This window comes from Crocodylus siamensis, chromosome 1, assembly GCF_052110815.1.
Source record: "Crocodylus siamensis isolate JL-2025a chromosome 1, ASM5211081v1, whole genome shotgun sequence".
NCBI lineage: Eukaryota > Metazoa > Chordata > Crocodylia > Crocodylidae > Crocodylus > Crocodylus siamensis.
The window spans coordinates 150,188,332-150,210,681 of NC_143395.1; the positions used below are offsets into that span (position 1 = coordinate 150,188,332).

Genomic DNA, 22,350 nt, shown 5'->3' on the forward strand with positions numbered 1-22,350 from the left:
GCTCCTGAGCATCAACTCCTTTTTCTCTAGCTCCTTTTCCCTGTTTAAAGTGGTTGAATGTTTTTTCCATACCCTTAGCTGATGCAACATGCATGCCATGGAGCTGAAAAATCAGTATTCTTATATTAGATTTGCTAAATTGGCAGATGTTTCAGCTTCAATAACTGACTGCTTTTGCTTTATTCTAATATGTACCCACTTCTATTTGACTTAACATGTGAAGCAAGATTTTCCTGTGAACTTAAAATTGTTCTAGTGCTACTTCACTTTTCATCATTTCCTTTCTGTTTACCTTAACACATTCAAAAGATTTGGCCCTTTGTAGTGATAAGATTTCTTCTCATCTCTCAGGCAAACCAATCGCAGTCTTACTGGGTAGGTTATTGAACTTTGATTTTTCACATACTAGGTTGCAGAAGATATAATTGATATCATTTACCTTCTCATTAGTCTTGAAACTGGATATGCATCACCATTTACTGCTATATTTTGAAAATGAATAATACCCTTACTTAGGTCAGTCAGTTTTCTCATTGTTGAATTTATTTGACCACTCACGTACTGTTTAATACTAATCACTTCTGATTTAGCATGACCACTGAACCTTTATATAAAAAAAAAAAAAATTTAAGTTGGAAAATTCTATTTACTGTGGGCTTTTATCCAAGATGAATCCCTCACAAACTTATGCCTGGAGAAAATGGCTGTAAGGCATTGGAAGTAGAGCTCAGTGATCTGGAGAATTGTTTTGATAAGAAGAAAAAAATAACTTTGGCTTCTTAGCTGACATCTGGCCCATAACCATCAGGTAAAGGGAAAAGAGAGTGATTCGTCCATGGCCGGAGACAATCAAACTGGAGATACGTAGGTAAATAAGAAAGAAAGAGAGAAGAGAATGCCAGAAAGGAGACGAGGAAAAAGTCCATGGCAGGAAGGGAGGAACATACAACATTACAAGTAATTATTTTCAAATAACTTGATTCCATTTATTGATGAGACTATCAGTTTAGTCAATAGCTACCCATGCAGATATAATAAACTTAGGTTTTTTTAAGGCATCGGACTTAGTATTGTTTGACATTTTGATTTAAAACTAACAATAAAAAATTTGTATATATGAAATAAGAGCTGTCTAACTGAGAGGTCTCAGTATGTATTTATCAATAGGAAATCACTAAAAGAGAATGCTTCTAATGTGGTTCAGCAGTGACTGCTGCTTGATGAGGAACTGATAATATTTTTATCAGTGATCTGGAAGTAAACAAAATCATTCTTGATTTTAAAAAATTGCAGGTGACACAAAGATTGGTAGGAGGTAATGATGAAGGATGATCAACCTGTGTTACTTGGCTACTCAGGACCATTCAAAAAAATTTTAATACAACCAACTGCAAGATAATACATCTCAGGTCATAGCTACACAATAGGGGAATATAAACTCGAGAACAGTGACTGAAAATAAATTATTAGATAAGTAATTCACCATGAAGTTCCAGTGTAATATAGCTAAAAAACTCAAAAAAGCCTAATTTGATATATACAAGAAGAGGTTTTCTTCCTCATTTGAATGTGCTGGAGGGAACCCTTCATCTTGGATTTTAGTATGAGGAGATGAGGAGGCAGGCGGCAGCTGCTGTGGCTCCGGCTCTGGCCCTGACCTGGGATCAGGGCTGGAGCTGTTAGTGCTTCCTGCCCCCCACCTCTGCTCCCCTACAGCCTCTACCCTCCTCCTCATCGCCTCTGGCCTCCTTCAGCCTCAGTCCCCCACCCCACTTCCTCCTACCTCCCACCACAACCCCGTGCTGCTTTACCTTGCTCCAGCAGGCTCCAGTCCCACTTCAGCTGGGGTATAGAGCCCAACCCCATAGCAGCAGCAGCAACAAGCTGCTTGAACCCCCCCCCACACACACATAAATTGCCTTCCCCCCATCACCCCTCCACTGCCTCTGTCATTGCCTGCTTCCCCCATCACCTCCCTCCTGCTGCTGCTTTACCCTCTGCAGCAGCAGTGGAAATTAATATAAGACGGTGCTCCAATAATTACATTATATACATGGGAAACTATAACAAATTTATAAATTTTCCACGTATAGAACCCAATTATTGGGGCAATCATCTTACGTATAGGGTTGTCATGGATTTGGATAAATATGCTAAACAAAGGAATAGTCAGTAGAAGTATAAAAGTTATTTTTTCTGACTACAATGTTCATGAAACTGATACTTGAAAATTATATGCAACTTGAAAAGTTGTTGAAAAATTGGAGAAGATGCAGAAAAGAGCCACAAAAATCATTTAAGGGCTTAGCAATAATGACTTGTACTGAAATACTTACAAATCAGACTTAATTTTTTTTAAAAGAAGAGTGTGAGGTAAATTAGACCAAAACATAAGAAATAAGGCACAACTTTTTAGCAGCAAGAATAATAAACCATGGAAACAAAATTACCATTTCTTGGGTAGCTTATACTTTCATAGTTTCTAGGGTCGGAAGTGACCTGAGTAAATCATCTAGTCCAACCCCCTGCCATGGCAGGAAAGAGTACTGGGGTCAAACGACCCCAGCAAGGTGTTCATCTAACCTTCCCTTAAAGACCCTCAAGGTAGGAGCCAGCACCACTTCTCTTGGAAGTTGATTCCAGACCCTAGCCGCCCTGACCATGAAGTAGTGCCTCCTGATGTCTAGCCTAAATCTACCCTCTGCCAGCTTGTGACTGTTATTCCTGGTCACTCCTGGTAGTGCTCAGGGGAACAGGGACTTCCCCAGTGCCTCCTGATCCCCCCTGACTAGTTTTGAACAGGCCACTAGACCCCCATCAGCTGCCTCTTTTGGAGGCTGAACAGGCTCAGGTCCCGTAGCTTCTCCTCGTAGGGCCTGCCCTGCTGCCCCCTAATCATACAAGTGGCCCTCCTCTGGACCCTCTCCATGTTGTCCACATTCCTCTTGAAGTGCAGCGCCCAGAACTGGATGCAGTACTCCAGCTGCGGCCTGACCAGTGCCGCATAGAGGGGGAGGATCACTTCCCTGGACCTGCTCGAGATGCATCTGTGAATGCATGACAAGGTACGGTTGGCCTTCCTGACTGCATCCCCACACTGCCGGCCCATGTTCATCTTGGAGTCAGTGATAACTCCAAGATCCTTTTCTGCCTCTGTACTGACAAGAAGCAAGTTCCCCAACCTGTAGGTGTGGTGCCAATTGTTCCATCCCAGGTGCATCACTTTGCACTTGTCAGTGTTGAATCCCATCCTGTTCTCATCTGCCCACCCTTGTAACCTGTCTAGGTCTGATTGTAGCCTATTCCTCCCTTCTAGCGTGCCCACATCCCCCCACATCTTAGTGTCATCAGCAAATTTGAACAGGTTGCTTTTTACCCCCTTGTCCAAGTCACTGATGAAGATGTTGAACAGTGCGGGCCTGAGGACCGAGCCCTGCCGAACCCCACTGCCCACATCCCTCCAGGTTGAAAATGACCCATCCACCACCACTCTCTGGGTGCGGCCCTCCAGCCAGTTGGCGACCCAATTGACTGTGTAGGTGGTGACACCACAGTCCCCCAGTTACTTAATGAGAACAGGGTGAGAGACAATGTCGAAGGCCTTCCGAAAGTCCAGGAAGACTATGTCCACTGCTACCCCTGCATCTAAGGATTTGGTGATCTGATCATAGAAGGCCACCAGTTGGTCTGCCAGGACCTGCCACTGATGAACCCATGTTGGTTGCCCCTAAGCATGAAATCCCCTGCTGGCCCCTCGTGGATGCGTGACAGCATAATTTTCTCAAACAGCTTGCCTAGGATCGAGATAAGACTAACTGGCTTATAGTTTCCCGGGTCCTCCTCCTTCCCCTTTTTGAAGATGGGAACCACATTGGCCCTCTTCCAGACCTCTGGCACCACACCAGAGCACCACGAATGCTTGTAAAGCCATGCCAGGGGTCCTGCAATAACCTCAGCTAATTCCCTTAGTACTCTAGGGTGGAGATCATCTGGACTGTCTGACTTGAATACGTCCAGTCCCTCCAGAAGCTCCCTAACTAGTTCCTCACTAACCCTTGGCCTAGGTGTGCCTCCCCTGGGGCCTGAGGGGGGCCCAGCGGGGGGTTGGCTGATCTGGTCCCTGCTTAGGAAGATGGAGGCAAAGAAATTGTTAAATTGTTGGCTTTGTCTTCTGGTGTGACGACCACATTTCCTAATGTGTCCTGCAGGGGCCCCACATTACCCAGAACTTTCTTTTTACCCCCTAGTATTTAAAGAAGGACTTCTTATTGTCCTTAATCCGGGAAGCTAGTCTGTGAATTCTGACTCTTGATGGCTTCACGTTAAGATTGGATGCTTTTCTAGAAGTTAAGTGTTAATCAAACACAAGTTATAAGGCCCAATGGAGAGGTAAGTGGGTGAAACTTTATGGCTGGTGGTATAAAGTACGTCAGACAAGATGATCTAATAGTCATTTCTGGCTTAAATCCATTAATCTATGAAGATAATCAGGGAAAGAGTATTTAGCAATTGTGTTGTGAATACAGCTCTGCTACTGCATTTCCCCCCTATTTCATCATATCATTTGATGGTAGAATTTAGAGAAAGGAAATGGTGGGTGTTAGATACAATGCAGGCCTTGATAGTGCTGCACACAAAAATTATGTAATCTGGTTTATAGGATGTTGATTTTGACAAATGCCCTAAAGCTGGAGGAATCTACAAAGAGTAGGAGCAGGCAGACATTTGTCCTGGCAGCTAAAGAAGGATGAATTATCCTTGGCCATGGATAGGCATTACATTTTGTAATGAGAAATACGTTCTTTAAGTACTGCAGAAAACTAGCATACAGCCATTCAAGTGTATTATTGCCCCAAAATATGGTGCTTTTTCAGAAAAAGGTTAGCTCATTGCAAGAGCAACTTCTCAGCAGTGTGAACATTTTAGTGCCACACATAGCAATTGTACAATTACACATAACCACATAGGGTCCTTCATCATCCCAGGGGGTTTTGTTCCTTATCACTCCCCCTCGTGGCATGAGGGATTCTTTTTTTATGATGAACTCAGCTGCCCTAGGAAGGCAAAGGCAGGCTTACAGGTCATCATACAGACTTGCTGCTCAGCTCTGTCTTTCTTTGTGAAGGATAAAATCCTTCTTGCACCAAAAACATGACAGGAATCCAGCTGCCATGCCAATAATATCTGCACTCATCACATCAGCATTTCTGGCATTCTCTACAAGCCAAAGAGCACAGAGCAGGAACTCACGGGTGGTTAAGGTAGTGTCTGGATACTTCAAAAAAATTGTCTCTGCTTTTACAAGTGGTAAATGACATCACTGGGAGAAGAGGAGACCCTTCAGCATGTCTCCTGAAGTGGAGGTAGCATCATAGCTCTGTGGGGTGGTGCTGCAAGTGGTATAGCCAGGAGGTTCACTTGTACTCTGCTTCACAACAGTGATCAGCTGTTGTGAAGCAGAGAAAGCATCAGAGCCCTGCCAGGCAATGCCATGGGTGGAGCAGCTGAGAGGCCCACAGGTGCTTAGTGTACTAGCTGACCTCTAATTTGCAGTGGTCATGGCTGGAGCAAAGGGAAGTCTGTAGTCTTCTTCTTGAAACAGAATCAGCACAGAGACCTCCATTTTGCAGCTGGACAAGCAGGTGAATTGCTTTGGCAGCACTTGCTGGTTTTTGAATAGCCCGAAAACCTCTTCTGCACTGATTCTCCCAACGTGGACTTACCTTTATCCTGCTAATTGTCAAACCAGAGATCTCATGGCTAAGACCTTGGTCATATCTGCATGGTTGTACATAGCACTATATACCAGACTGCACAGGAGCTGAAAAAGCAGTGGCAGGCTTTGATTCTTTGCCAGCTGGAGTACATTTACACTGGACCTGCTGTTGCTGCTAGATCAGGAGTTAAAGGGCATGCAGATAGCAGGGATCCATTGTGGGCTGCAAATGAAATTGACAAGTCCTTGGTAGTGGAAACTGAACCATTGTGCTGTGGCTCTGTATTCCCACATGAACAGCTGTTCATATGTTCCATATTACATTTTTGTAGTCCTGCTAATTTCCAGAAATTCTTAGCAGTTCAAATGAATGCCTGTCCATACCCCTAGCTATCATTAACAGCCTATGTTGTCAAAGCAGCCTTGTCTTCCCTAGTATATACTCCAACCATGTACAGTTACAGTGATGTAATCTTGGAAGGAGTAGGGAGCAATAGAGGCAAACGCTCCAGGTGCTGACTTGCGGGGGGAAATGGGGCAAAAAAAAAGCAGCTGCTGGCAGCCTGTTCACACAGGAATGGGGTGGCTCATAGGGGACACTGTAACCAATGAATTTGAGCTGAATTCAGGCTCACTGAGTTTTTGAGCCCTTCTTCAAAATAATTTGGTGAAAACATGTTACTATCTGTCTCTCTGGGATTTTTATCCTTTATGGCACTGATTCTTAACTGGGATGCCTTGAGATCTTTTAAGGATGCCATGGGGCGCTGTGCAATATTAGTATTGTTTCACATGATTCACAGAAGGATTTCAAATAGGAATTCACAGTGCTAAGAATATTCTGCCCTGTTGTGGTCTTTCTGAGTTCTTTCCAACAGAATTGCAGTTATTTTTCTATAGTCAAACAATGAGTAAATAGTAAAAGATGGCACTTTCTGAGGGATGTCTTGAGCCGAGTGTGAGGGATGCTTTGAGCTTAGAAAGGGTTGAGAACAACGGCTTTATAGAAATGTTTCCTTGAAATAGCTTAGCTACTTTAGAAGGGGCTCTGCTCAAGCATATGAGGATAATTGCTATTCTCTATGGCCCTGCTGTTACTTTTTATTATGATTCAAGATAAGGGATTCCTGCCATCTGTTGTGTTTGGTGGGGCTAAGGTAATTCACCTGACTTTCTTAACAACCCTGGCCCTTGAAGGGACAGGACTACACTTATAATGGTAAAAGATATGCATTACTTTCTAGTTTCCACTATAGACAAAAGTGAAAATGTAATGGAGTGTTGCAGAGCATTAACTGACAACATCATAGGCTTTATGAAGGTAGAAATAAATGTACAAATTTTTCCACTTAACTGCTTGTTTCTGTACATTAAAGGTTTTGGGGTGGATCAAGTGTCTTGAAGCAACGTTATTGACTGTAAAGTATTTTTATTTAATGTTTGTAAAATATTAGTTCACTCTTTTCTAAGTAGAAGTGGTATGAATACAATAGCAACATAAGTCAGGCAAGAGGTTCAGTTGTAGATCTGTAGTGACTGCTACTACAGAAGCTATAGTCAAAAGTGCTTAGAATAGGCAGAGACTGGGGTATAAGTAAGTAAATCTTGAATGCTGATGACCTAGGTCGTTCATAGATTCATAAAAAGTAGGGTTGGAAGGGACTTTGTAGATCATCAGGTCCAACCCCCTGCCCTGGGCAGGAGAAAAAACTGACCTCAAATGACCCCAGCCAGGTAGACGTTAAGCCTCCTCTTAAAGACCCCCAGGGTAAGAGCCATCACTATTTCCCTTGCAAGTTGGGACCAGATCCTAGCCACCCTGACTGTGAAGTAGTGCCTTTGCATGTCTAATCTAAAGCTACTCTCTAACAACATGTGGTATTATCCCTTTTTACCCCGGGGGGGCGCTATGGGGGAACAAGGTCTCTTCCATACCCCGCTGGTCCCCCCTAGTCTATAGACGGCCACCGGGTCCCCCCTCAGCCTTCTCTTGTGAAGGCTGAACAGGTTAAGGTCCCATAGCCTCTCTTCATAGGGTCTGCCCTGCTGTCACTGGATTTATGTGGGTGGCCCTCCTCTGGACCCTCTCAGTGCTGTCTACATCCCTCCTGAAGTGGGGCGCACAGAACTGGACGCAGTACTCCAGCTGTGGCCTGACCAGTGTCTCATAGAGGGGGAGAATCACCTCCTTGGCCTTGCTTGAGATGCATCTGTGGATGCACAACAAGGTACAGTTAGCCCTACTGACCATGACCTTGCATTGTCGGCCCATGTTCATCTTGGAGTCAGTAGTGACTCCAAGGTCTCTTTTTGCCACTGTGCTCTCAAGAAAGGAGTTTCCCAGCTTATAAGTGTGCTGCTGGTTCCTACTGCCCAAGTGCAGCACCCTGCACATGTCAGTATTGAAACCCATCCTATTTTCATTAGCCCACCCCTGTAACCTGTCCAGGTCCTGCTGTAATCTGTCCTTCCCTACTAGCGTACCCACCTCACCCCAAATTATCATCAGCAAATTTAAATGGACTGCTTTTCACCCTGTCGTCCAAGTCACTAATAAAGGAATTGAACAGTGCGGGCCCAAGGCGAGCCTTGGGGGACTCCACTGCCCACTTTCTTCCAGGTCAAAAAAGACCCGTCTACCACTACCCTCTGAGTATGACACTTGAGCCAATTTGCAATCCATCTGACTATGTAGGCATCACCTAGTCACCTAGTTTTTTGATAAGAATAGGGCGGGGGACAGTGTCAAAGGCCTTGCTGAAGTCCAGAAAGACTACATCCACCGCGACACCTGTGTCCAATGCTTTTGTGACCTGATCGTAGAAGGCAATCAGGTTGGTCTGACAGGATCTGCCCCAATGAAACCGTGCTGGTTGCCCTTGAGTATCATACCTGCTGCTAACCCGTCACAGATGTGCTCCTTGATAATCTTCTCAAAGAGTTTTCTCAGGAGTGAAGTAAGACTAATTAGTCTATAGTTGCCCAGGTCCTTCCCTTTTTTAATTCTCCACTATTGACATGCCAGTATGAAAAATGTGAGGAAGGAAGCCATTTTATTATAAAATACATATTATAAACAGTAGAACACTGAATCTGAATAAACTCCTAAGTGCATGTCCAGACAAGCACGCACAGGTGTTAGTCGCACTGCTGATTTGCAGCATGGTGGGGTTCTTTTACACCAGGAGATCCCAGTGTCAAAAAAAATGGGATGGTACAGGTGGTAGCAGCAGATGCTGGCCGGCCAGCCGGAGCTACACCCCAGTTGCTGGCCATGCTCTGCATGCCCAGATCACTGATGCTGGAGCCTCGGGAGGCATCCTGGATCCTAGGTAAAGCCAAGCCACGTGATGGTCTGAGCCTACCGTACCCCATTCAGGGCAACTTCCTATGTGCCAGAGTATGTGTTCATGGGTGTTCCCCAGGGAGAAGTAGCAGCAGCACAATATGCTGCTGCTGCTTGTCCCCAGGTAAACACATGAGCATGCTTGTCTGAATGTGCCCTAAATGTTTCTGTTGTCTTTCTCCAGGTCTTGTATTCACTGTACTTTGTATACTCTAGCCTCCCCAGGATAGGAGTTGCTTCTTGAATATTGGTGTGAAACACCGTGGCACTCAACACACATGCTTGTAAATAATATGCATGTCAAAATCATAGGTTTGGTTTACTTTGAACCTTGTGGCTGTGTGTAGACGAAATGAGAGACGGGTGTGCATGACACTTTAAAGTGGGCTAAATGCTGTTGCACCGCTTTAATGGTGTTGGTGTTTGCATGCCTTGGTGATGTATTACACATTAATTCTATCCACTGTAGAAAATTTGGTGGCATAATGCACCTTAAATGACTTGGGGCACAGCAAACTACAGCTGCGAAGTGAAGCACTGGGCTCTGTGCAGCTCCACGGTTCTGCAGTAAGCCCTGCAGGCAGCCTGACAGAAGCCTGCGAAAGCAGCTCCACCCAAGAAAAGCAGCGAGCCTGATTTCTACCCCCCCCCCCGGGAACCTGCCTGCCTTAGCTGTGCAGGGGCCTAGTGCTTCTCTCTGTAGCTGCAGTGCCCCTTGGGACCACCCAAGTCTGGTGTCTGTGGGCAGGTGCCGCCTGAGGGGATGGCAGCTGCTGCAGAGGGAAGCACCAATGCCCTCCCCGTTGCCCAGGGACTGCTCTGTCCATCGGCAGCTTGCCCTCCCCTCCCCACCGGAGAGGCAGGTAAGTTGGTGAGGTGTGTATATGACATGGGGGTTTAATCAGCCCTAAATTGAAGTGATGTCTTTTAAAACCCACCACTTCAATTTAGGGCCCCTGTTTTGTCTACACACACCCTATGTTTTTGTGGATGAATCTTTAGTGGATGCAGGACTGAAGGGTTACAGGCTGTTCCTACAGTTGTCATAATAAAGTGTATATTTTAGTGAGCAACAAATCATATTACCAGCAATAAAAACCAAAGACTGTATTTTCCACATTGCCTTTCATTTGTTTTGAGATATTTGTAAATAAAACTTTGTATCTTGAGCTTCAAAACGGCTAGCAGCCGGTGCACTAAACCTATATATTGCTGTTTCTTCACTCCCTAGTTAAATAACTTTTGAATATAAAGATTTTTTTAGTAGTTTTGTTTATACTAACACAGAGTTTTAAATTTATCAGCTTCCTTCCTTGTCATTTAAAGGTCATATTAATTACACCAGTAGTTTCCAAGAGTTTGTTGTAATCTGGTTACATAGTAAAGGAATTCTGTCACTGGAAGTTGTTGTAATCATGTAATGTATAATGCTTTTAACAACACAAAGCTGGTTTAAATTTTATTTCCCCTCTGGGCTGGCTAGAGACCTTTATGGTACTGAAAAGCTTGCCTATAAAGAAATGCTGAAACTTCACATGCATTCAGAATAGTTATGTTCAAAATGACTGCCCAATGAAGGATATGGATCGCAGACTAAATGAATTTCTAATCTGTTCCATGACCCTGATCAAAGACAGCCACTAGAAAAGGCAAAGTACAGACAGCTCAGAAATAAGTCTGGATATCAGTTAGCTCAGTCATGCCACAGCATAAGGTGAATGACTGACTCTGACCAACTTTAATGTGGAATTCAGCTTTTCCTAATATTAAATTGATACTCATATCATAGAAAGCAAGACTGCGGCAGGCGAGGTAAGGCAAGGTTGAGTGGGGAACAAGCAAATTCTTGAGTATACTGTGCAGATAAATTAAGGCAAAAGAACTTCCTGTGGATAGTCTACTAAATCAAATACAAATGGCAGCCAGGTTTCAAAAGGCAATCAAATTGTTTGTTGTCATGGCCTGCTAAGCAATATAGCAGTCTTTTCATAGCCAGGATTTCTCCTTTCCAGAGCGTGGATCTGTTCAAAACCAATTTGATCAACAGTTAGAGATTTTCAAGAGATTGTTCCTCATACAGAACTTGATCAACTTCATTTAAAATCAGTGGAAAGCCTCATTTAATTCAATGGTAAATGAATTGGGTCAATAATTTATGCAAGTAGCTATTCAAATAGTTTTCTAATTTGAGAATATAACTCTTGCTAGAGAAAATGTCACAGATCAGAAGGATTAAGAAGAGCACATTTATAAAAGGAGAGCATGAAAGGGAGCCAACTCTGAATCCTTTATCTCTTGCATTCTCTACCTTGGTGCACCCACAGAGTTTAGTTCCATTCCCTCTTTCTCCAGCAGCTACGGGCAACCCCTGGATAGCTCTTGTGATTGGTTACTGAAAAACCAAGCATTAAGCGAAACCAAAAGTAGTAATAAGCAAAGCTAACTGCACTCTTTCTTGCATCAGCAGGAGTATCATGGGCAGGTCTAGGGAAGTAATAATTCCCTTCAAACAGCTGTGCCAGTGGTCCTGCTATGTCATTGGCCAATTCCTTTAGTACCCTTGGGTGAAGATTGTCAGGGCCTGCTGACTTAAATATGTCCAGCTCTTCCAAGTGCCCCTTCACAAGGTCAGTGCTGACTGTTGGTGGATTGGCATTACTCTCACTCCAAACTAAAGACTTATTGGGAGGTGCATTTGTATCTGTGTCCAGGAAAAGAGAAGGAAAGAAATTATTTAAGAGTTCTGCTTTTTCCATCCTATTATTTACAAGTTGCCCTAGTCCATTCTGTAGCTGCCCTATCTTACCCTGCGCCTTCTTCTGGCTCCCTATGTACTTAAAGAAGGACTTTTTGTTATCCTTAATCTTTGTTGCCAACTTGAGTTCTGTATTTGCTTTGGCCTTTCTCGCTGCTTCCCTGCAAGTGTGAGCCAAGTAGGTATACTCCTCCTTGGTGGCTGCCTCCTGCTTCCACAGCCTGTAGGCTTCTTTGTTTCCTATATTTAAAAAAAATACCCCTCCTTTTAACTTGTGCACCCTATATTGAAGCAGTGTTTTCTGCCAGTATGGGTTTAAGCCAGGGGGCACAAGAGCACAGGTCTGTGCTCTTCCTCTTCCTGCTGTTCCCTGAGTTCTCTGGGATTTGCAGTTCAGGGTTATAGCAGCAGGACTCTGCAGGGTTGCTCATCACTTCCTCTTCCTGCTTCCAGGTGCCTCTGAGATTTGTAGTCCACAGTTGCAGCCAGCACTAAGTTTGAGCAGGGGAAGGGGTGTTTAATTTCCCTCCCACCCCCGCCCTGCATACTGAGCTGCGCCCCCAGCTGGGCTTGCCTTCTCCCTCTCATCCAGCTCTCACTGCTCCAGCTAGGGGGCAGAAGGGTGAGGCCAGCCCTGCTCTCTGGAGCACATGGCACAGCACAGCCCAGGGCTGCAAAATGCTGGGATGCTGGGGGCCCCGTGATTTAACTTAAATGAGGAATGGCTCTGGGACAAAAGTTCCATAAACCGGTTGGACCCAAATCAGTTAAGTCTGGTAATACATTCAACCAGGTTTATCTTAAATCTGTTTCAGCCATTTTGAAACTGGTTTATATGCACTGAGCTTCTGTTCTGTTACAGGTTTAAACCAGTTTCTGATCACTTAGTTTGTGTGCACCTTCTGTTCCTTGCCAAGAAGTTCATTCTAGTCCTAATGAATTTGATCTATTTTGTTTTGGCACCCTGCCATCTCCCTTTCTCTATTGTCATAAGCTATACTTACTCTCTCAGTTACTCAGATCCATAACCTGGGCATCATTTTTGCCATCTCACTCATTTAGGCTTTGTTTAATCTTGCCACATTTTCTTACACTTCACCACTTACACTTTTCTACCTGCTCAAAACTCTTGTCTAAGTCCTCACTGTTTCACATCTTGAAAACTAAAAGTTCCTTTGCTTTGTCCATGACCACTGTGACCTTGGGCACTTGGATCTTTTTAGAGTATTTCTATAAGACCCTCCTCTTGGTTGTTTGCTCCCTCTGAGTCCCTTTACTTCCACATCATTTACAAATTTCTTATCTGGCATTATGCTGCTTAGCTGATGGTCTCATAGTAGTGATTTAAACTTTTGCTTTTCCAGAATTCTGTTTTTATTGCCTGTTGTAAGTCAAGGTCTCCTTAAACAGCATCCACTTTTCTTTTGCATTCCCTTATACCATGAGAAAAATTCCTTGACGCACTCTAAACCACAACTTCTGTATGCTCTCCCAAATATCTCAAGACTCCTAGGCTAAATACAGATGGTCAAAAAGCCTGAGCCTGAATCAATTCAATCTTTATAGGTTAGTCTGAACTGTGTAGATTGAACTGATAAGCAAGTGAAAAGACATTAATTTTGATTCTGGAAATGCAGCCACGTGCCTGCAGTGGCTCAGGTCAGAAGCTGGGGGCACTAGAGCATGCCTCCATGCTGGACTGGAGCAGACACCTTGGACCCTGTGAGGGGGGTTTGTGTGGGAGGTGCAAAGCATCCTGGTGTGCTGAGGGACTGAGTTAACTTGAATCTGGAAGGGATCTGGGAGAGAGGTTCAATAAACTGATTTAAACTAAATCAGTTAAGTCTGATACTACATCCAACCAGATGCATCATAGAACCAGTTTTGGCCATTTTGAAAGTGGTTTATGTGTAGTGAACTTTTGGTGTGTTACAGATCTGAACTAGTTCCCAACCACTTATTTCAGTTTGTGTGTAACTTGTGTCCCTAGCCATATTTTAGGATCCAAACAGCCTACTAATCATGGCTTGGCTGATGAGGAGCTGTGACTTCCCTCTTTCCCCATCTTTCCTTTTCTTGCTTTCTCATGTCCAATCTGTGCTAAAGGAACAAAGTTTTGCTAATTCTTCATTGTCTTTTATATCACATTTATTTCATTCTTTGTTGGGTTTTTTTTTGTAGGCTGTAAGCATTTCAGAGTGGGATAACTTTAATATATTTGTTTGTGTAGTTTGCAACACAGTGTCAGCCCATTTGGAGCCCTTGGGTAATGCTATAACATATGAACCTACTACTATTACTGATCCTACTAGTAGTATTAGTAGTAGTAAAATACAAAGTAACATGTATTAGAAAAAATGACCTGATAAAGTACATGGCATCTTGTCATTCAAATGGTGGTAAATCAATTTTAGCTATTTGTTTCTTCTTATGCCCTATTGTAGTTGTTGAGATGAGTTAGGGAGTGTATATTTTTGGTACCTAAATTTAAACACTGTACCAATGAGTTACCTTGCCATAAATCATTCTATCTAATGGGAAGGCTTTTAGATGTTTTCATTTTTCACCCCTGAAAAGTCTGACAGAACTCAAGCTACCCAACCTGAATGTTTAGTTAATTTTAGCTTTCAGCTAGGAAAGCTTTTTTTTCTGCTTTGTTTTAATTCTTTTTTATTTCAGTTTCATGATGGGTAGCAAAACAGTAAATCCAATACTATAGAAATTGGTAGTTAAATGGAACTTCTCATTAAAATCCAAATATTTTACTAGAAAAGTACAGGTATATTAAGCATATCCTGTTTAAAGAAGTAAGTTGGTAGAATGTGAGGCATGGTCGTTATCTGTTTTATCAGGTTCACACCTTACTATAGTATTATTATAGGTCTCTCTATGAAGATGGACCTGGGGTTTTTTTTTGGTTTGATTCTACAGTTTTTACATGCATATAAGTCTGTGAATTAAGGATTGCAGGGTTAGTCCTTAATGTTTTAATGCCATGATTATGAACTCATTTAGCATACACACACCAGAAAACCATCCTGTTGATGTCAAATGCTGTGGCCATCTGATGGTCATGGTGTCATGGCAGTTAAGTAATAGAGTATTTTTTTTAATGTAAATGAGGAACAATCGTGATTCAAATCATCCTGTCTCTTCAGCCTAGCAACTTCATAAACATATTTGGTTAATTCACAGCTTTGTAAGTTCTGTGTATGAATATTCCACCAAAAAGCGTCATGATGCCAAAAGTAAGATTCATCATAAAATACTTATTCCATTATTTTTTCATTATGGAAATATACTTTCCCTTTTTTCAAGATTTACCATAAGTACTATTCAATATGGTTTATAATTTGGCCGTTTTAAAAACAAGATGGATTTTCTAGCAGGGGCTTTCTCTACTGCCCTAATCAGGCATAAATTCAGGCTTGCTGTTTTAAAAAGAATTTGAAGACATCTAGAAGGCTATTCAGAAGCAATGAAATAATGAACAAATGGTTAGAGCCCTTTTTTATTAGTAGCACTTTTTCATTTTTAAGAAACTGTTTTTAAACTAACAGCTCAGACTACATACAGTTGTAATATTTCTCAAGTGTTTGTTTATGTGAATAGTTTTCTAATGAGGTCATAGCCGGTTTCCCGGACACAATAGTACTTATGGCATTTCCTCTTTCACTCTCTCCCCTTTTCATGATTTTTTTTAATAACATGCCTTAAAAGACAGAGAAACAAACCTATAAAAATTAAACATTGAAACAGCTCAGTGAGAATGAATTTCATCCTCAACATTTTGTAGTCATTCTAAGTGATAAGAAAACAGCCAGCAAAGTTTCTTCTAGTAGTCAACAACATCTTTGATTTTTAAAAGGGTCAGTATTTTTAATCTCATGTGAGTAACAGTAGGCACCTACAGGTGAGCAGCCTGACTTGTACAGAGCTTCTGAACATGTGCATCTCTTATTGAAGTAGAAAGGCATTGTGGGTTATCACCACTTAAAAATGTTAACTAACTTATTGGGTATACAAGGTTTGGAATTGAGTATTAAAACACCAGTATTGACCTCAAACTGAAAGGGGGTTGTAATAATCATATTGAATTGTGACATAAATTCTATATAGTATGCATAAAAATATCTTTTCTCTGTAAATTCTTATGAAGACCAATTTGCTGTGAAATTGAACCATTTCTCAGGACATAATTAAAATTACAAGAGGCCAGTGATCTAATGTCCTCCTCTGTTCTCTATGTAGCATTTGGATTAACATGTATAAAATTTTTACATTTTTTCCTCTTACTACTTCTCTTTGTCACCATTCTTCTTTTTATTTCTGCCTCCTTTTTTCTTCTTTTCTGTTTTTGGTTGTAGTTCTAGGAAAGCCAAAATTAAGAAGTGAATTTTATATTCTTTTGAAAATAATAAGATTTTCAGTCTTTATCTAATCTGTGATAATATCCATAGGCTAGATCTTATTGTTGGCAAAAACCCTGACTTCTGTTATCAGAAATTTCACCTTTGAGGCTGATATATTTCTTAACAATTTAATTTAGTGGTTGCAGGACATCATTACTCTGAAGATACCCATTATTTGGAAAAATATAAGCCAATTGCATAGAAGTCTATGAAGACTGAGACTAAACCTTTTTCTGTGCCTGTTATGCTGGTACAATGTAACAAGCAAAGTATGGGGTGATGCAGTCATGGTTGGTAGAACTGAAGAGATGGGCTGCCATTTTCTCACTAATTTAATTTGTTTCTGGTTGGAGTGTTCATTCTTTATGCATGTTGAGTTAACAGGACAACAGGCTGTGAAGGTATTAATACTTTCTAGATTCAAGTTTGACAAGATGGAATGCATCCTTCTAGAGAGAGGTAGATAGAAGAAATTTTGTCTGCATGTGTCTACCTATGTGTGCCCAAAAGTGGTCAGAAATCCCAAATGACCCAAGGCTATGTACTTGTTTGACGATCTAAAACTCCATACTCCTTCAGTGGAAACTAAGGCAGTAGCAATTTCTGCCTGGAGGATCTTTGTGTTTTACTATAGTCTTAATTGTTAACTGCATGTAAAAAAAATCATGCAGCAGTCGTATTTTTTTTAACCTTAAAATTCTCATGAAGTTTTACTGTAACTGTCTTATATAATATGGTAATTGAGGTGATATTTTTATTTCTGTGGCAGTGCACTTGCAGTTCCTGCCACTATAAGGGCTGAGTCAAGGAGCCAGCAGGTGCTTGATTGCAGCAGCCGTTTTAAAACACTGGCTGCCTATATAAACACAGCAGCCTGCTGCCAGCAGGCAAGCAGAAACATCACCTGACTGCAAGGCTGTATGAAACATCTAGTAGGTAAGGGCAAGAGCTTATGGGGATGGCTAGGAGGCTTTTGGTCCTGTGCATGACCTAAAATTGCACCCTGCTGGGGATGGGTGGCCTGGTGGGGCTCCTGGTGGCACAGGAGTCCCCAGGAGATGCCAGGCCAGTTACCATCCCAGTGAAAGGCAGGTCGGGGAGCCTTAACCCATAGCCTCCACAACACTGTAGGTACAAGGGGGCCAGGCATGGCTACAGCCATCTGAGCCCAAAGAGGGTATAAGACCCAGGCAGGGCCAGGCATGTCTATGGCCACCTGAGCCTTCACAGGGAAGGGAAACCCCAGAACCCCAAAGAAGTGCAACCCCAGAGAGGGGTTGGTAGTAAGGGCCTGGAAGAGGGTTGAGTAGGGCTGAGAGTCATCCTGAAGGACAGCCCAGAGGAGATGTTGCACAACCTGAAGGGCAGCACAGGGGCCAACCCCCTGAAGAGCAAGTTGAGGGAAGTGTGGAACCCCAGAAAGGGGGAACCCAATACGTGGGTCGGGGGCCCAGTGTATGTTTATATAGGTTATGTAAAGCTGCCCCAGGAGGGGCCAGGGCAAGTTTGGCCCAGGTCAGGAACTTGGGTGGCCACAACCTAAGTGAGGGTCACAGCAGAGGCCCAAGAGACTGTATGTCTGCCACCCAAGGCATGATCCGTATAAAGCCTATGGCCTATGGGAGCTGCTCCTAGAGGGAGCAGCGTGGAACAAGTTGTTGATGCAAGAAAGAGACCCTGTGAGACTGGGTGGAGTGTGAGAGGCCCTAGTGAGAGGAGGGCGGAGTGAATGTGTGTGTGAGAGGCCTGACAGTGAGGGCGAAGCTTAGTCTGGCTCTGCGCCGGGAGCATAATGTCACCATGGATGCCATCTGAGAGGCATGGGCTGTGGTGTCGGGAAGGTTTGGAGCTGCAGATAGTGCCCCCTGGCATCAGGGCATATAATGAGCAGCGTCCCGCATTTACCACCTATTTATGGGAACAGCAAAGTCGTGGCAGGTGAGACAGGGCAGACTGCCCCATAGAGGCAGGGAGCCGGGCTGGCATGAGACCTGGCCCCAAACGTGCCCTCCTGTCACAATTGTATTAGCAAGACTTAGGGATCATGGTTTTATTCACAAGTTATTGGATCATATCAAATGAATATCACTACCATCTTTATCCCAATTATGTAGTAAACATACAGTAATCATATTATGTTAGATCAGTATTTGTCCAAAGGCATCTCTTAGAAATTGTGAGGTTTTTTTAAAATGTTTCTGACTTTAAAATATCCATTCAACTGAAACTTTAGGCTGCTGTAGTGTTGAGTATCCAGTTGTGCCCAAGCTTCGTATGGAAAGGAAGTTTGCTACTAAGAAATTTTAGAAATCCCTAAATGTTATCTAAAATAGAAAAAGCCATGGATTATGTGTTTTGATTTTTAGGTTTTACTAGCTTGTAACCAGCCAAGGTTAGAAAGAGCTAATTAATGCCATTGGAGAGGTAATAAGTAAATTTAATTTCACAGTCAACATTTGAGTTATAGCAATGTAGAATCTTATTGATAGAAATGTACCTGAATTACCCTGAGAACACTCCCTGACTAGAATTTGACTGACTTTCTAATGAAGAAACAGGCCCTTGAATATTCTCTACATTTAAAAGACCATGCTTTAGAAAACTGCAAAGCTCACCACTATCCTTATATCCCTTTCTGTCACTAATAGCATGGTATTTTTAACCTTGAAGTTCACTCTTCTTTTTTATAAAGAATTGTATTATAGCTAATAGTGGGGTGGGATGTATTGGGGATTTTGTTGGGGGCAAAGCTAAGTGAGGTAGCATTTCTGGTTTATTTTGTGTTTGGGTAATTGGAATTCAAGTGGTTATTTTAAAAAAATTGTTAACATTTCAGAAGCTTTGACTGGCTGTTATTTTATTGTAATTTTTTTCCTATTAAAAAAAATATATATGTATGTATAGGGTGACCATATGTCCCCCGGTTTAACCTGGACAATCCCAGGTTTCAGAAGCTGGTCCTAGCTAGCTGCTGAGAATTAAAATGAGCATCCCAGAAATGCAGGATTGCGAGGTACAGTCTGCCAGGGAGGTGGAGCAGTGCAATGTGGGACAGCACACTGCCGCCTGCCTACCCACCCCTGCTTCTGCCTGAAGCAGTGCCACTGACTTGGGGGCAGGCTGGGTGTGGGGGGAGGGGGCAGTATCCCAGATGTCCAGGATTTCCTTATCGTCAGCCTATGCATGTATAATTTGATATAGAATTCACATTTTTAATTTTTGTTCATTATAATTACTGACTAGTGTGTGGCAGGGTCCATATCTGCAACACCCATTCATGACCATGATGGCAAAACTTGCCCTGCCTCAGTTTCTCTTAGTGGTCATCGACTACCTACAGCATGTCTCAGTATTGTAATGACTTAGCCTTCCAGCAGCATTACCCTCTGTCACATTATCAAAGTTCCAAACATAGTGAACTCAAGAAGAGGGCCATCTATTTCAATTCTTGGCAGGACCTAGCATCTCTATATCAGCTGTCTCTTCTTGTAAGACTCATCCAAGGTCCGTCCTTCAAACTCAGCTTGTCTCCAGGCTTCTCTCAACTGGTAAAACTTGATTCATAGATGCTAGGATCAGAAGGGAGCTCAACAGATCATCAAGTCTGACCCCCTGCCTAGGCAGGAAAGAGTGCTGGGGTTAGATGACCCCAGCCAGATGCCTATCAAGCCTTCTCTTAAAGACCCCCAAGGTAAGGGAGAGCACCACCTCCCTTGGAAGTCCATTCCAGTTTTTTTGCCACCCTTACTGTGAAGAAATCTGTTTGAGTTCTGTCAGCCCCATACTGACCTAAGTTTTCTTATTTTAATCTCTACCCACCAACCCTGACACTCAGAGCAGGAAGGTCAGGGTGGAGTAGACTGAGTCCATAGGCCTTATTATCTCCCTCTTTGTCAATGAGGGCACGCCCTCGTGCTGGCAAACAGGTGCACACCCCTTCTCTGATGGATTGTTTTGGGTTTATTACTGGGGGCGGATATAACTAAGAATTTGTCTGTGACTAACATTTTGAATTATTTAAAAGCACAAAATGTGTTTTGTTTTGTTTTTCTGTCTGCTTCTTTCAGAAGTCAAACCAACTTGCATATTTAATGGTGTGGAATACTACGATGGAGACATGTTTCGAATGGATGCTTGTCGTTTTTGTCGATGTCAGGGTGGCGTATCCATTTGTTTCTCAGCCCAGTGTGGCGAGCTGCACTGTGACAGATATTATGTGCCAGAAGGAGAATGCTGTCCAGTCTGTGAAGGTAATTTCTCAATCACATTCACTTATTATAGCTACTCTTTTTTTTTGCTTTTTAAGTGGTGTGGAGATCTGAGTCAGTATTGTTTTTGTTTCTCTGGAAGTCTCCATCATCTTGGGCTTAGGTTGAAAAAGGGGATTTTACAGAAGGTGTCACAATGACTTCTTAGTTGTATCAGGAAACATATGATGCATCTTTGCTAGAAAACCCTGGTTTACAAGGATAGCTTCCATACCCAGTGGCTGGAGCTGCCTTCTCCTTTCCCCCCTTACATGATATGCAAAACTGAAATGAATGGGTTCAGTTTGCAGGAAAGAGAGCTTGAAGTGCTGGCTAAGGAGGGTTATTCCAACTATGTATCTTTAGCCTTACATTTTTGGAGGTATTGACCTGATGGCTCCTGAGTTGTCCAGCTTCACTATTTGATGTTTAGTCGGTCACTAGGTCTGAGTTCAGTATACTGATTTGGTTTTGCTAAGGTCCTTAGGGATGTCAAGCTTATGGTCCATGGGCCAGAACTGGTCCATAGAACCATGTTGTATAGCCTATGGAGCTTGTAGAGGGGTTGGAGCAAGTGGGGCATGGAACCCTATTGGACATACATGTCAGCAGTGAGGGGTGAGCAGTGGCTGAAATGACCCCCACTATTGCTGCTTGCCACACCACCACATCTAGTTCCAGCTCACAGAGAACCTATCAGTCCAAATCTGCCCCAAGGATTGGGGCCAGTTTGGCAACCCTGGACTAAAGCCATTGCTGTTTTTGTTTGTTAATAAATTAATATGCATGTATGCGACTAAAAATCAAGAGACTTGGATTCTAATCTCCAATCTGCTGAGAAATTCTCATGTGATATACTGGACAAGTCCCTTAAATATCATCTTTTCTAATTGAACTTCTTCACTTTTAAAAAATCATTGTTATGTTTTCTTCCTCACAGTAGTGGTATGAGGAAAATTTAGTAAAGATTCTGAAGTGCACTGAAATCCTCCAAAGGAGCTAGAAAAAGAAAATGTTACTGCTACTGTTACTCAGAAATATTTAGCTTATTGTGACACAAGTTTACTGTGGTCCCAATCCTACATCCCATAGTTACCTGAGCATGTATTTCTTACTCAAATGAATAATTCCTTTAGATCACTTGTTTTTTTGCTTCACTGGTGACTATCTGTGTTTTAGGCCAATAAGTATAAATATATATGGAAGTAGAATTAACATATTTTGTTAATGTTATGGTAACCTCTCTATCTGAGCATTGTGTATTGTGCACTGATACACATAGTACTGAGTACTGTGAGTACTAAATGACACATACTCAGGGAAAATTCTTTTCAGGAAAAACACAGCACCAGAGAACTTGGCCCCTTGTCTCTATTATTTCCTGAAAACTTGGTAAAGTAAAATTTGTCAGGAAATTGTTCTGGCAAATTGTCACATATTGTTGGATCTGTTTTTAAAAATTAGCCTTTTCTCTTCCTCATCTGAGACTCTAGGAATAGGACTGTCAAGCATATTTGTTTTCATTCCCCCCCATATCTTGGGAGGTAATGTCTGAGATGTATGAGAATAGAAGTGGAAGTCTCTTGTCATAGTTCTTGGTAGACAGGATACAGTGGATAATGATTTGACAGTTGTCCAACAGAACAGTTTCCTTTAGGTCTAGGTTGGTCTCAGCTGCTATTTAATTTTTTCTTGGCTGATTAGCTATTAGGCATTGGCTTGATATGTCAGCCATGATGCTATGGCCTCCTTGTCGGATACCTGCTTTTTAGTATGGCTTTCCAAATATCTTCATTGGGGAAGTCTGTTTTATAGATTTTTGTTAAATTATCAAGCAAAATACTTCTCAGTTTGTATGGTCAGTCTTTTTTTAC

General features: G+C 42.5%; 1 protein-coding gene across 3 annotated transcripts in view; it reads left to right on the forward strand.

Moving 5' to 3' along the window:
* Window positions 1-22,350, forward strand: part of CRIM1 (cysteine rich transmembrane BMP regulator 1) — a 396,377-nt gene that overhangs the window by 211,797 nt on the left and 162,230 nt on the right. For all 3 annotated transcript variants that reach the window (XM_090045237.1, XM_090045229.1, XM_090045246.1), the window contains one exon: window positions 20,297-20,479. In XM_090045237.1, coding sequence (XP_089901363.1) covers window positions 20,297-20,479 — 183 coding nt within the window. The remainder of the gene's footprint in view (window positions 1-20,296; window positions 20,480-22,350) is intronic.